The following is a 13,216-nucleotide window of genomic DNA, read 5'->3' as shown; positions in this document are numbered from 1 at the left end:
AAATTGTGTTTTGAATCCAAGGAGATGAAGATATTTATTTTAACATGTGCCTTTACTATTTTATCCACTTTTGAATTGTTTTTGAGACTGTTAATTGAATGTTCTGGAAATTTTTATATTGCTCTAACTTTGGCTGAGTGGCATTTATTACTCTCATATATATCGGTCAGAAAAGTCTTAGACAGTACATCAATAGAAAATAGGATGTCTCCAGGCTTCCAAGATGGTCGGATGGAAGTTTTAGGTAATGAATCAATGTCAACAATATGATGCAAGCATAGTAACTGAAAAAATGACATAACTCTAACCTATAGTTTTGCAATTACTGCAGTATTCGCACTTACAGTGTTGTATGATTCATTTCAATAGCAATGAAGATTTTACATTTGGATTATGTCCTCAATCATGATTTGACATTTTGCATCCGTAAAAGGAATGACCTGATTATGATACAAAACTAGCAGCTAACCGGGAAAGAAATATTAATCATTTCATCACAGGTGGAGGAGATTTACAATCAAGTACCATTGTGCTGATCACTGACAATATTGTCTAGTTTAAACCGGTTAGTCTGAAAGACAGCTACAGAAGCTAAAAGAAATAAAATATTCGTAGTAGCTGTAGCTTTTATCCCTGCACCTCATTGGCAACAGAGGAAAGTCCTTCCTCCAAGGAATTTAACAAATCCTTATATTCAGCAAAATCTGGTTGGGACTGGAATTAAGAGACACAAGAAAGTTAGAATAAAATTCCAAGGTATGCACAACAATGGAGCTAATCAAAATAGGCAAGGAAACATACCCGAAGAGTACTACTGTAAGCTTTCCATAGCCGCATATCATCCCGAAACAAATCAAATAGAACCTGTGTGTAGCAACTATTATTTACATTTTTGTCTTTAAGGATGACAAACTCAAAGTTGTGATTTGCCTTGGACTGCTAGTAAGCATGATAATAATAAATAAGAAACTCAAGAAATGCTTGTCAGGAACATGTGTTTTCATATGCGAGGCATTACTTTTAAGCAACTGAATATGAATATCAAAAAGAATTACATGTCAGCAGAATTTTATGATGTATTTTACAGGGAAGGTATATTTTACACATTTTAAGAAAATAAGTTTGTCATATTAAGGACTCCAGATACTTCACAAGATCCATCAACAGTTATTGGCAGTTGTACAGGAATTCAGATGCACATAAATCAGTGTGCTTACTGATAGATATCACTACAAAAGTCTGAATCAACAGAACTTGAGAACATTCAAAAATCACTTATCACCTAAAAAATCAATGCTTATTCCAGCCATTGAATAGACAGAACTAATAGACAAATCGAACCATAAAATGTAGTATGCAATTCTATTACTGCAAGAAATCAAGTATAAAAGTCATTGGATCGAAAGGAGGTACACAGAAAACATGGTATATATCTTTAATATTTATGAATGCATTACTGTTAGAAAACTTGTGGGTACAAATTATGGCAAGATGTATGTAACTAAATGTTGTTATAGACTTGATTAAGCCTGATTAATTATGATCAGTTATGAATAGTCACTAAGCATAAAATGTACCTATTAATTTGCATACGAATAAAAAAAAATCAATGACCCTATTCATTTATTCTCACATGTCAAATTATATATTTACATTTTATACTACAAAATGTAAATATATTCTATATTTAATCTGTATTTTGGCTGAGAGATATAGGCGATTAATATCTTAACTTTCTTGATAATTGAGCTGTTAATTGCTCCACCTGAGAAGTTCAAAAATATGCTCAACTTTGTAAACTACCCAGCTAATTTTTGCATCAACTAACAAAAATCAGCACAATATAATTTTGAAATTCATGGTTATCAAAGCACTTATTTACTATATCAGAGCATGGTAAGTTAACAAACAAAGTAGCAAAACAGAAATGAAGCATAAATTCAAATATAGTTAAATAAGAGACCAAAATTCAATATTGGACTTGGACTCCAGCAAACACAATTTTAATTTCCCTCGCAGCCAGGCAAAAAGGGAATGCATGTTCAAATTTTAGGCACCAATGCCAAATGTGAAAGATTTATTTGATACCACCTACAGTAGTCCCCACCACCATTGTGAATGGTAAAAACCCAACAATCTTACCTTGTGTAAACCTTAACAAGGTTTACCTTAACGACTGGACCAAACAGATCAATGTAAGGACTGCCACACGATGTGACACACTATTTCCTTAATATTCTACTCTGAGCAATGTCATCTCCTTGGTATATTCAAATGAATGAGCAATAGTATCCCCTTTGGAATATTAATATAAATGGATGCATGTGCATCAAAATAGAGTCCTAACTTGGAGATGCTTTTGACCAAAAACTGTTTGTATGATTAATTATCACTACCCAATAACTTTGGGTAGAACAGCCAATGAGTGCAGGGGTTAATGTTATGTGCTTAAGAGATTGTGATTAATATGCTATTTTGTTATTTCTGAGTTCCTTTTTTTCTCTCATAAATCTGATATTCATTTGCAATTTGGGGTAGCGAATTGAAACTTCAGGTTTGGTGCAAGAAAGTTTCTCGATAGCATTCAAAACCAGGTATTGTGGTTTTGGGTGATTCCATTGGAAGGAACCAATGGGAATCCATGGTTTGCATCCTGTCTGAAACAGTTCCCATCACAAAGAACAGGGGGTATTAGTCCTTCTGATTTGAAGATTATAACTGCACTCTCGAATATTGTAGGTTACCATTTTTGCTTTACCAGGGCCACCCCCTGTAGGATGTCCTGAAAAATCGAATGATTCTAAAGATTGATAAACTACTATAAATCTTTTGGTTAATTGAGTGTAGTGTCATAAATTGTACTCCTTTAATTATGAGTCTAATTTTACACTCTCCTTAGCACTTATTTTAATTTTCCCATTCCTCTAAGTAATATAAGACCTTTTCTTGCCTTGAATTAATTCTCAATTCAAGATTATGAGTCCTATTTTGCTTTAACACATCAACACTTTCCTATTCGGGTCCTTATTTTAAGTGTCCCCTTTATCTTATTTGGGTCCTATCTTATTTTAAAGTTCAAGGAACCTTTTCCCCCACTTAAATATTGTCATTCTCCATATAAATTACAAATCTGGTATCAGGGCCCTATTATATCGTGACCCTTAAAATTTGGGCCTATTTTGTTGGGACTATGCGGCTAAACTTTTTGGCTAAAATTTCAAGAGGATAAAGTGTTGGCCTTGGCATTTCTAGATCTATCCTCGAAGTTGGAAAATGACTATTTTACATCTAAGATGCCGGTTCCGGTTCCGGTTAGGCTCGGGTTCAGGTTCGCGGGTTTGGGGTTCATTAGTACAAAAACATATAAAAATAAAAAATATATACATATATGCAATAGTAGTTAAGTTCAAAATACACTAATAGTCAAATAACATAGCAAAATACACGACCATATTAATAGCCAAAACTCGATTGTCGTGATGTATATACCAAACTGATGGATGTTGATGTACGAACATTGTAGCCTAGTTGCTGCCTCTTGGGGATGTTATTCACTTCATCTAGTGGATCCTTGACCGAGAGGTGGAGCATTAATGGGTTTTGCATGGAGAAACTCAAGAAAAAATCATGTTTTGATGGGCTGTACAGTTCCAGGCATGTTGTTTCAGCAGCAAATCACAAGCAAACCTGTAGGTGGTTGTTTAGTGCAGCAAACTGAATATTTTCAATCCTTCAATGAGTCTTGATATGAATTGGAGCTAACATTCAAGGTGCTGGTATAGGTTGAGGCTTTTTAGAGTGTTGTCAATGAATTTGGAAATTAGTTGGGTGGGCTTCCTTGCTTTCCTACTTGATACGGAGTGTTTCCTATACTTTACTGGTCTATAGCTGTCCATTCCTGCATTTGGAGGCGTCTATTCAATGCTGTGTTTGTTCAAAAACTTATTGCAGACTTGTAACTCACTATTTGTTGCATATTGGAGACTTTGGGAGGCATACCTTGAAGCATGAATGCCCTGAGGGGGTGCCCATACAATTCATAACATCAAGTGAATTTAACATATCAGACCTTTTTGGATTCTTCTTGGGTTCATAGGGCTGAACCCACACACTGTGGGCAAGACCCTGTCCGAACCCAGAGGGAACCGGACCAAGACAAGGACCTGAGGGGTCCCCCAACAGAACTCAGTAACTTAGTTTTATGTTGGCCAAAAAGTGAATTTACCTTGAGAACACTATATAAGACCACTCCCTAATTCATTTCATCATCTCATTATTATCCTATCATTCCATTTCAAGAACAATTATTATTCTTCAAGAGCATATATGAGTGCAAGGAGCAGCAAGCTACAATAATGCATCTTCTATTATGTTTTCATAATGAATTTATGATAGATTTTATGATGATTTATCATGTTATTGCATCAACACATGGAGGACTTATCCTAAGTGTATAGCATCTAAGTCACAAGGTTCGAGTTCGAGTTCGAGTTCGGCAGCTATGGAGTTTGGATGAAGTTCGGCAAGGGCAAAAAGTTCGGAAAAAAAAATCGGCATCAAATTCGCCTTATATAATTTTTTTTTAAAATTAGTAATATATCCAACAAATTATCAATATACTCAAAGTTAAGATTGCAGAATAGATTCAAAATCATTATAGAAAGATGCAAAATTCTTAATATAAAGTTATAAACCATAGGAAACATGTGATATCATGATTGTCAAGTTTTTTTTAATCAAAAAGATACAATCAAACGTCGAGACTTTAGAACTTCAAAAAAGCTACAAGCCTACAAGTCATCAAGACTGCGAAGATGTTTTTAGTCAAAAAGGTATAATCAAAATTCAAGACTATAGAGCTTCAAAAAAGCTCCAGGTCGTCAAGAGCACATGGCTGAGTTGCTGCTGTAGCATCATCATCATCAGTATCACTGCCCAATTCATCATCCACAAAGTCATCCTCAGGCTCATCTGCAACTCCAGTTACCATGCCTTCTGAAATTTGTTGTTGTGAAGAAGATGTGGAGTCATTTGCTGATCTATTCATGAACAATTTTAAATTGCTCCGAATGTAGACAAGATCTCGCAACTTTCCGGACAGCAACTTGTTCCTCTTTTTGGAATGGATGTGGTCAAAGCAACTCCAGTTCCTCTCACAAGCTGATGAACTGGCTCCCTGACTCAATATTCGAATGGCAAAGCGTTGTAGTTCAGGATTTTGTGCTCCATAGCTCATCCACCATCTATAGCCAGGTACCTCATCTCGTGTCATATCATCTCGGGCTGCTTCTATTCCAAACAACCCTTCTGCTCTCTTGTATTTCCAACTTTGGTCTCTAATTAGACCTGCAATTGTTCTATCTTGTTCAAACCTGCTAATGGCTTCATAAAACCCTGGCATGATTTCAGGATCAGCTTGTCTATCAATATGAAATAACTTAGGCTCCAAATAGCATGCTGCTGCATGCAAAGGTGTGTGCATCATCTTCCATCTGGAATCAACTGTCTCCCAAATCTCCATGTACTCTGCTTCTACATTATTTAGTGCTCGCTGAATAGATTCCTTACAACGGTCCATGCTTTCATAAAGCATGCCAAGGCAAGGAGTGTCACCATCCACCATACGAAGAACATCAACAATTGGTCCACATATATTCAAAACTTTTGCTCCACTCTCCCAAAAGTTGCTGCTCAAAATGATTTGCTCTATGTTCTTCCCCTTAGCACTTTTAGAAAGTGCTGAACTTTCCCACTCATTGGAACAAACAACCAATCTCAAAGCTGCTTTCTCTTCAATCACTCTTTTCAAAGTGATATAAAATGAAGCAAACCTTGTGTCACAAGGCCTCAACAACTCCCTAGATGCATGTTGCCTGTATAGACTCAATGTGAGACGGTGGTTTCTAATGAAATTTGCCACTACTCTTCCTCTATGGATTGCTTCATGTATCCATGGGAATTTTGCCAAGTCATGAAGTAGCAAATCTAGACAATGGGCTGCACATGGGCTCCAATATATCTGTGGGTACTTCTCTACAATCAGCTTCCCAGCACCCACACAATTCGCTGCACTATCAGTAACCACCTGAACCACATTTTCCACCCCTACTTCAACAATGGCTTCATCTAGTATCTGAAAAATATATTCTAAAGTTTTCTTCTGGTTCATGGTGTCAATCACTTTCAAGAAGACAACACCTTCAGGGCAAGCTACTAAAACATTAATCAATGGCCTTTGACATATATCTGACCATCCATCACTCAATATGGTGCAACCTGTTACTTTCCAAGAAGCTTTGACCTCAGCTAACTTTTCTGTCACTCTATCTTTTGACCTCTCTAAAAGAGTTGTTCTGAAAGCCTCTGAAGTTGGAGGTGTGTACCCTTTGCCAAACTCTGCAACTTTCTGAATTGCATTACGGAAATGAGGATTTCTTGCCACGTTGAATGGAATGGCACTTGTATAAAACAAATCAGCCAATGCATCATCCACTTGTTGTTTCTCTACCGGTTTCCAAAAGCTTTTCAGTGTTCCACTTTCTCCTGATGCACCTGTGGCCTTAGGTAAACTGGAAGAGGCATTGGGTAAACTGGAAGAGGAAGAGATAGATGTGAACCTGGACACATCCTCTTGAATTCTTTGTTTTTTTTGTGTCGTCTTGAGCATTCCTACAATCGAAGAGGACTGTTCTCTTTCTAAACCAGCTCTCATTTGTGCAGTCATTTTTGGACATGCACTAACACCTCCTCCTTTACCCCCACTGATTCCAAGTAAGTGGTCTCTTGCCCTTGTTAAACTTCCTTTGAAAGGTTTCTTACATTCCTTACAAAAGAGCTCATTACCATCACGTGTCACATATTTCCATACTAGAGAATCTGATTTTTTAGGAGGCATTTTGTTACAATCTGTAATGTTTCAAAAGAAAAACAATATTTAGTATTTAAATTATTTACATTCTATTTAAAAAACATCAAAACTAAATATATGAAATTTTTACTTTTGACTCTAAAAAGGAAAAGTAATATTAAATTATATTTCAATAAGCATAAAACAAAAATATATCAATTTTTATTATAAAATCTGAATATATCTTCTAAAACATGTTTTATCTTTTTATGTAAAACATAAAACATAAAATATAAAACATATAAAATATAAAAACATCTATTTAAAATATAAATTAGAAAACATAAAATTTATCTAAAATACAAATATTATTATAAAATATAAAATTTATCTTAATATCTAATAAAACATAAAAATATAAAAACATTTATATAAAAGATTGGAGAATATCTTAATATCTAAGAAATATAAAATATAAAAACATTTAAATATAAATATAAAATCTTAATATAAATATAAAATATCTTAATATAAATATAAAACATCTTAATTTCTTTATATAAATATAAAATATAAAAACATTTAAATATAAATAAATAATAATCTATATAAATATAAAATATTAATAATATCTAATAAATTATTATAAAATATAAAAAAAAGGTGGGAAGAAACAATGGCGTACCTGAACACGCAGGCCCGAATGGAGATCCCGCAGCCCGCAGCCCGAATGGAGATCACGCAGCTCGAATGGAGATCATGCAGCCCGAACACACAGGCGCCCGAGTGGAGATCACGGCGCGAACACACGCAGGGTGCAAACTGCAAACACACAGGCGCCAACAACAGGTGCGAACACGGCACGCATAGGCACAAACACGCAGGGTCAGGCACGAACACGGCACGCACAGGCACGAACACGCGACGCACAGGCACAACGCGAGCGGAAAAACAAACAAAAACCCTATTCCGCGCGGCGCGATAATATTTATTAAAAAAAAATGACGTAAACCCTAAAAAGCGCCCACAAAAAAATGTTTCGAAAAACGGGACGAACTTTAGGCGTATTTTTACGATTTTTTGGCAGCGTTTATGGGTTCGCCGAATTTCGAACTCCAAGCCAGAAGTTCGGCGAACTCTGTGACTTAGTATAGCATCATCAATTAAAAATTTAAAGGTATAATCATTTCAATAATGCATTTCCATTCAAGATTTCATTTTAGATTTCTATTTCTTTCCTAATCATCATTGTTGTAGGGTTGATTCCAACTCGTTGTTTGATTGAGGCAAGCCCCTATATAGCCCAACACCATTTTTCCCTTCTGTTGTGCATTTGCAAGCCTAGAAAAAAGTTTCAAGTTCAGACTAAAGGTACAGGAGCATTATACAAACAAAGACAAGACCAGTGAGACAAAGTTCAAAAAAAAAGCAAGACACTAGCAACTAGCATCCTAGTCCACTAGTGGACTATATCCTAGCGCCATAGTCCAAGTGGTTTGACCTGAAAATTGACTAGAAGGAAGTTTGGAATCTCCCGAGTTCAGTTGGATTCCTGCTCTGCAACTGGACAACTGTTTGGAGTAGGGCACTAGCTACAGTGTTCACCCAGTTTTAGCTCAGATTTTTGTTACAGGCTCCTCTCTACATCTCCTTTCCAGTTCTGTACCTCTCAGTTCATTTCTATATCTGAATTTGTCTATTTATGCATTTTATTGTCAATTTTGCACCATTTAGCCTAGTTCTTTGCATCACTTCTTATTTAATCAATCAAACATAAAAGAGAACAATCAACCATAGTGCCTAGCTCTCCCAATGGTTTGTAGTTGGGTGTATCGGTTGTTCTCCAATGTAATTGATGGGATTAGGTTTGATTCCTAGCTTGCATAATAGACTACTGAGTCCCATTTTCCCTACATTACATGGAGATATTATCATCTTTAACCTAGTACTTTGGTGGAACTATGAGAAGACAGTACAATGGTGTGTTTTTCCTTCATTTTGCATTAAAGAAACAGTTTTAACTTTTTAATACAGATGCAAAAGCATATGGATTTCAAAGAATCGATGTTGTTCAATTAATCAAGGAGACAAAGCTCCTTTAAATAGTTACAAAGATTATGTTTCTAAAAGAAACAATCATTAACTAGAGGCGAAATTAGAAACAACTTAAATGACCATTAATAACACAAAGAGAAAGATATTATTCTAATACTTTTTAACTGTTTATGAGAGTTTTTTTATGAAAAAGATGGTAATTTTAGCAGAGGGTGTTATTTCTACTTAGGGTAGAATGTGCACATCAAGATGAATGTTGAAACTGCATTCCGGAAATCAATGCATGTTTAGGTTGAATGGGTTTGTCAACATGTTAATTCTGAAAACATTCATGTCTTCTTGTGTACCTATTCAGTTTAGGTATTGTTCCTGCTGTCACCCTTGTAAATTTTAAGGAATGTAAACTTTGCTGGCAAACACTACCAATATGAAATCATGTGCCATATAGGCTAAAGAAAATTCCAGTTACTTATATTTCCATAAGTTCAGATAGCTAGTTGTCTCCATTTCATTAAGTAATTTGTTTTTGAAAACATACTTAGTGTGTCCCTGTTGCAGCGTAGAAACTGCTAGAGGGTATGGAGATTTGGGTACAAGAGTCAGCAGAGAGTCACATTATATTAATCAGTAGCTCGTATCTGAGATTTCATTCATCTATGCCCTTTGAAGGGGGCTAAGATGACATTTTTAAGATAAATAAAATAATCTTTAAAGTGGTGGAATGAAAGAACATTGTAATCAATTATAACAATGATGTGTAAAATTTGCACCCTAGATCCAAATAAGATGGTTGTTTTGGTACATTTTAAAACATTAGTACATTAACAGTCACGCGTATGTTGAAGCACTTTGGGAAGCATGGCAGTCTGTCTGGTCTCTGCTACACTTTCAAGGATGGAAGTTTGCACCATGGTATAGCACATGAATAAACCGTGAGAAAATAAGTTGCCAGGAGTGATTACTTGTACCAAAACTTTTCCAAATTTAAAGCAACTCTTTAAGGTTGAAGTCCACAGATTAATGTATATGTCTGGTCTCTCTCTCTCTCTCTCTCTCTCTCTCTCTCTCTCCTTAACATCAATTGTGGTTATATGTTATATGTCTTGTTTATTTGATGTCTTCATATCTTATTCATTATTTAATCTACTGGTTGCAGCATAGTTTGGGTTGGCTTGATGAAGGCATCTATACTTGATCTGATATCATTTAGTATCTCATCCTCTCTGAAGTATATCTCTTTCAGTTCTATGGACTAATTTTGGTCTTCGGCAAATCTTAATACATAAATTAAATAAAATAAAATATTGAATTTGTAAATGGTAAGATTATACATTACAAAATTATATAATATAATTGAAAAAAAAAAGGTCTTCTCATGAAATGCTTGGATAACCAGAAAACCACTCATTTAATTCATTGACATTATCCATATGATACATTTCATTCCCCATTTGTTTGACTTCGCAATGCAATTCATAAATATTAAACATATAATTATTTTTGAAGTCTTGTTTTTCATCAAATTATTGTTTAAATTAACATTGATGTCAATATTTAAACTTCTACAATATGATTATAACGATGTTCTTTTAACCAACATTATAATTTAATTCTACATAATTATTTGTATAGGCCTTTCTTTTAATAAATTAGATAAAAAAGTCATTTTAATATGATTAAAAGTTAAAATCAAATATTTGCAAAATACATTTTAAGTTTTAACCTATGTTACACAAAGTTTTTGGGATGAGGATGGTAAGAAATGGGGGGACATGTTTCTAGGATAGCAGGAGACGGGAGACCTTTTATAGGGAAGTTAATTAAAAGACAGGAAATTTTTTTTAATATTCATATATAATGCATTCATCATATACATAATAGAACCATATAATGAAACATTAGAGCTAAATTGGGAATTCATGAGTCAAGATACAAATTAACAAAGTTTTGATGTCTAATAATTTCAATTTGAGTTTGCATTCCCAATATGCATATACATTATGCAACAAAATAAAAGGCTGAAAGGCTACAAATATAAAATGACAAAATGTGGACAATCGAAATTCTACTATTGCTATGCTTTTACCTCATTCTCACGTAAATCAAACTCAGACTTTGAATTTGATTCAATGCCAATATCAGGCGCTGCCTTATCCAATGGAACACTCACCAAATCTATGACTCCTCATCAATTTGTGTCGTGTCTTCAAGATCAACATCCCGCTATAAAGCTGAAGTATGCTGATCTTGAAGTCACAAGGCACTATGCATGTCCCGCAACTTCTTTGCTTGTTGAGAGCAAAGCTTGTTCCATTTGATAGTGGATGAAGCTATATGTGGACCAATTTTTCTTTGTAATAGAAGAGTCAGTAACCTATGAAAGGAGGTGAATCGCACATATCCTCAACTCTAGTGTATCCTTGCCATGCCATGTCCACCATCCAATTGGGTTGGTTTGAATAATTTAACTCTATCTACCTATGCCTATGGTTTACTGAATGTAAGACCATGAAGTTTCACAAAAGTAAAGCACTATGTTTGAAGAAAAATTGACTACCCACTTGAATACATCTTTTGAAGGGTCTTCACCTTTGCATCATTCGAAAGAAACACTCTTCTAGTCCTTGGTGCATACCATTTGGAACGCTGAACAAAGGTTGCCATATGAAGTAGGATGTTCATTGTGTCCACTGCCACATCATTGTGGACCTAATATGTTGTTCATATAATCCCAAAGTAAGACCTCTATTATAAATTGCATGTTAAATCTACCCAAGTATGTTATCAAATGTCTCATTATTCTCTCCCAGACCATTAGAGCCTATATCAACATATCTAATGGCATTTTCAGAAGAGGGTGAAAATGATGTTAATACATGCACATCAACTATCAGTTTTCCTTCAATAATTAAAAGATAAAGATTAAGCAGAAAATAATATTAATATTGTAATTTATAAATTTATAAAGACTAATCTATAGAGGCTGAGTCTTCCACCATTGGGGCAATTAAAACTAGGGTTTGCCTCTTATATCCACATCTTTCAAAGTTGCAGCACCTCCTACCACAATATTTAACCACACCTTTAATTGAATCTATTTCTGTAGTTACCAAAGCTGTCACATCGATTTTTATCAAACCAGCTACCACTTTTCACATGGTCTAGTTCATGAGCATCATCAACTAGGATTTTCACAGCTCTTGGAATGGAAAACCCATGGCGGGATATAGTATACATATATCAATTAATAAGATGTGGCACCACATTTTGTGACCATTATTAATTGTTATATATTGTAAAAATGACTACACTTATTGAGATTACAATTCATAGTTGTGTTTAAGACTATCACAAAACTATTCCCAACTCAAACACTGGTTATGTTCATCTTTGAGTTTCTATTTAAAGACCTCAAATATTCTACCCATATTGTATTGCCATGCATTCTACAGATACCATACGTTATAGATATTCCAAATGTAAATAATCTTGTTTCCATATTTTTTTTTTCATTTATGATTATGTTTTGCTCATATAAATGGTGTTATGATATGTTTTGAAGATGCCATACATAAAGAATTGTTGGTGTAATTATTTATTCATGTTGGATATTATTACACCTTACTTAAGTTTATTTAGGTACATGCATATCATAGTAGTTTGCATATGAGACACTTGGGTGTTTGTGCTACATTGGGAGTGTGTATGTAGGAGAATTTCCACCTTTTATGGTGTGATCTTGTTGTTACTTTATCATATCCACTTATTGTGCACTGATAGTTCCACCTTCGGACCTTCGGTGGGTGATCCACCTCATGTGGAATATTTTATTGTTTCTCCTACCTACCACACCTATTTCCTACCTACCCTTGTTTCTCATCAAGTCACATGTCATGTTCGTGTGCTCACATATCCATAGCCTTGCCTATATAAGCAGGCTCATATTCATTGTATGTAACTTTTGATGATCCAGTTGATCAATATTTTCATCTTGATAGAATACAGTTTATTCCTATCAATATTTTGTCTCTCTATTTTGTACTTTTCATTGAGCTCTTGATCTTGGCAAAATCTCAAATGGTATCAGAGCCTAAAGGGCATCTTTGATTAGTCATTTTGGAGCCTTCTATTTTCGGATCTGTAGCGATTTGGACATCACAGTTGAGTCTGGGAGGCCGTTTCCATAAAAATCGAGTATAAACTCGACCTATTTTGGGGGCTATTTGTAAAAGTTTAATTTATTTTTAATTTTGAGGGGGGGTACCTTGACCCCACCCCCCGACCGCCCCCGTATTGTTCTGCACCTGACATTTT

The 13,216-nt window shown here is 34.8% G+C and overlaps 1 protein-coding gene across 1 annotated transcript in view; it reads right to left on the bottom strand.

Moving 5' to 3' along the window:
- Positions 1–281: 281 nt before the first annotated feature.
- LOC131049756 (uncharacterized) overlaps positions 282–13,216 on the bottom strand; it is a 137,321-nt gene continuing 124,386 nt past the window's right edge. Inside the window, exons 22-23 of the mRNA XM_057983821.2 lie at positions 802–864; positions 282–714 (exon numbers count right to left, since the gene is read on the bottom strand). Of these exons, the coding sequence (XP_057839804.1) occupies positions 628–714; positions 802–864 (150 nt within the window). The 3' untranslated portion in view covers positions 282–627. The remainder of the gene's footprint in view (positions 715–801; positions 865–13,216) is intronic.

The sequence above is a fragment of the Cryptomeria japonica genome, chromosome 2 (genome assembly GCF_030272615.1).
Source record: "Cryptomeria japonica chromosome 2, Sugi_1.0, whole genome shotgun sequence".
Lineage (NCBI taxonomy): Eukaryota > Viridiplantae > Streptophyta > Pinopsida > Cupressales > Cupressaceae > Cryptomeria > Cryptomeria japonica.
This window is presented reverse-complemented; position numbering and strand designations above follow the sequence as displayed.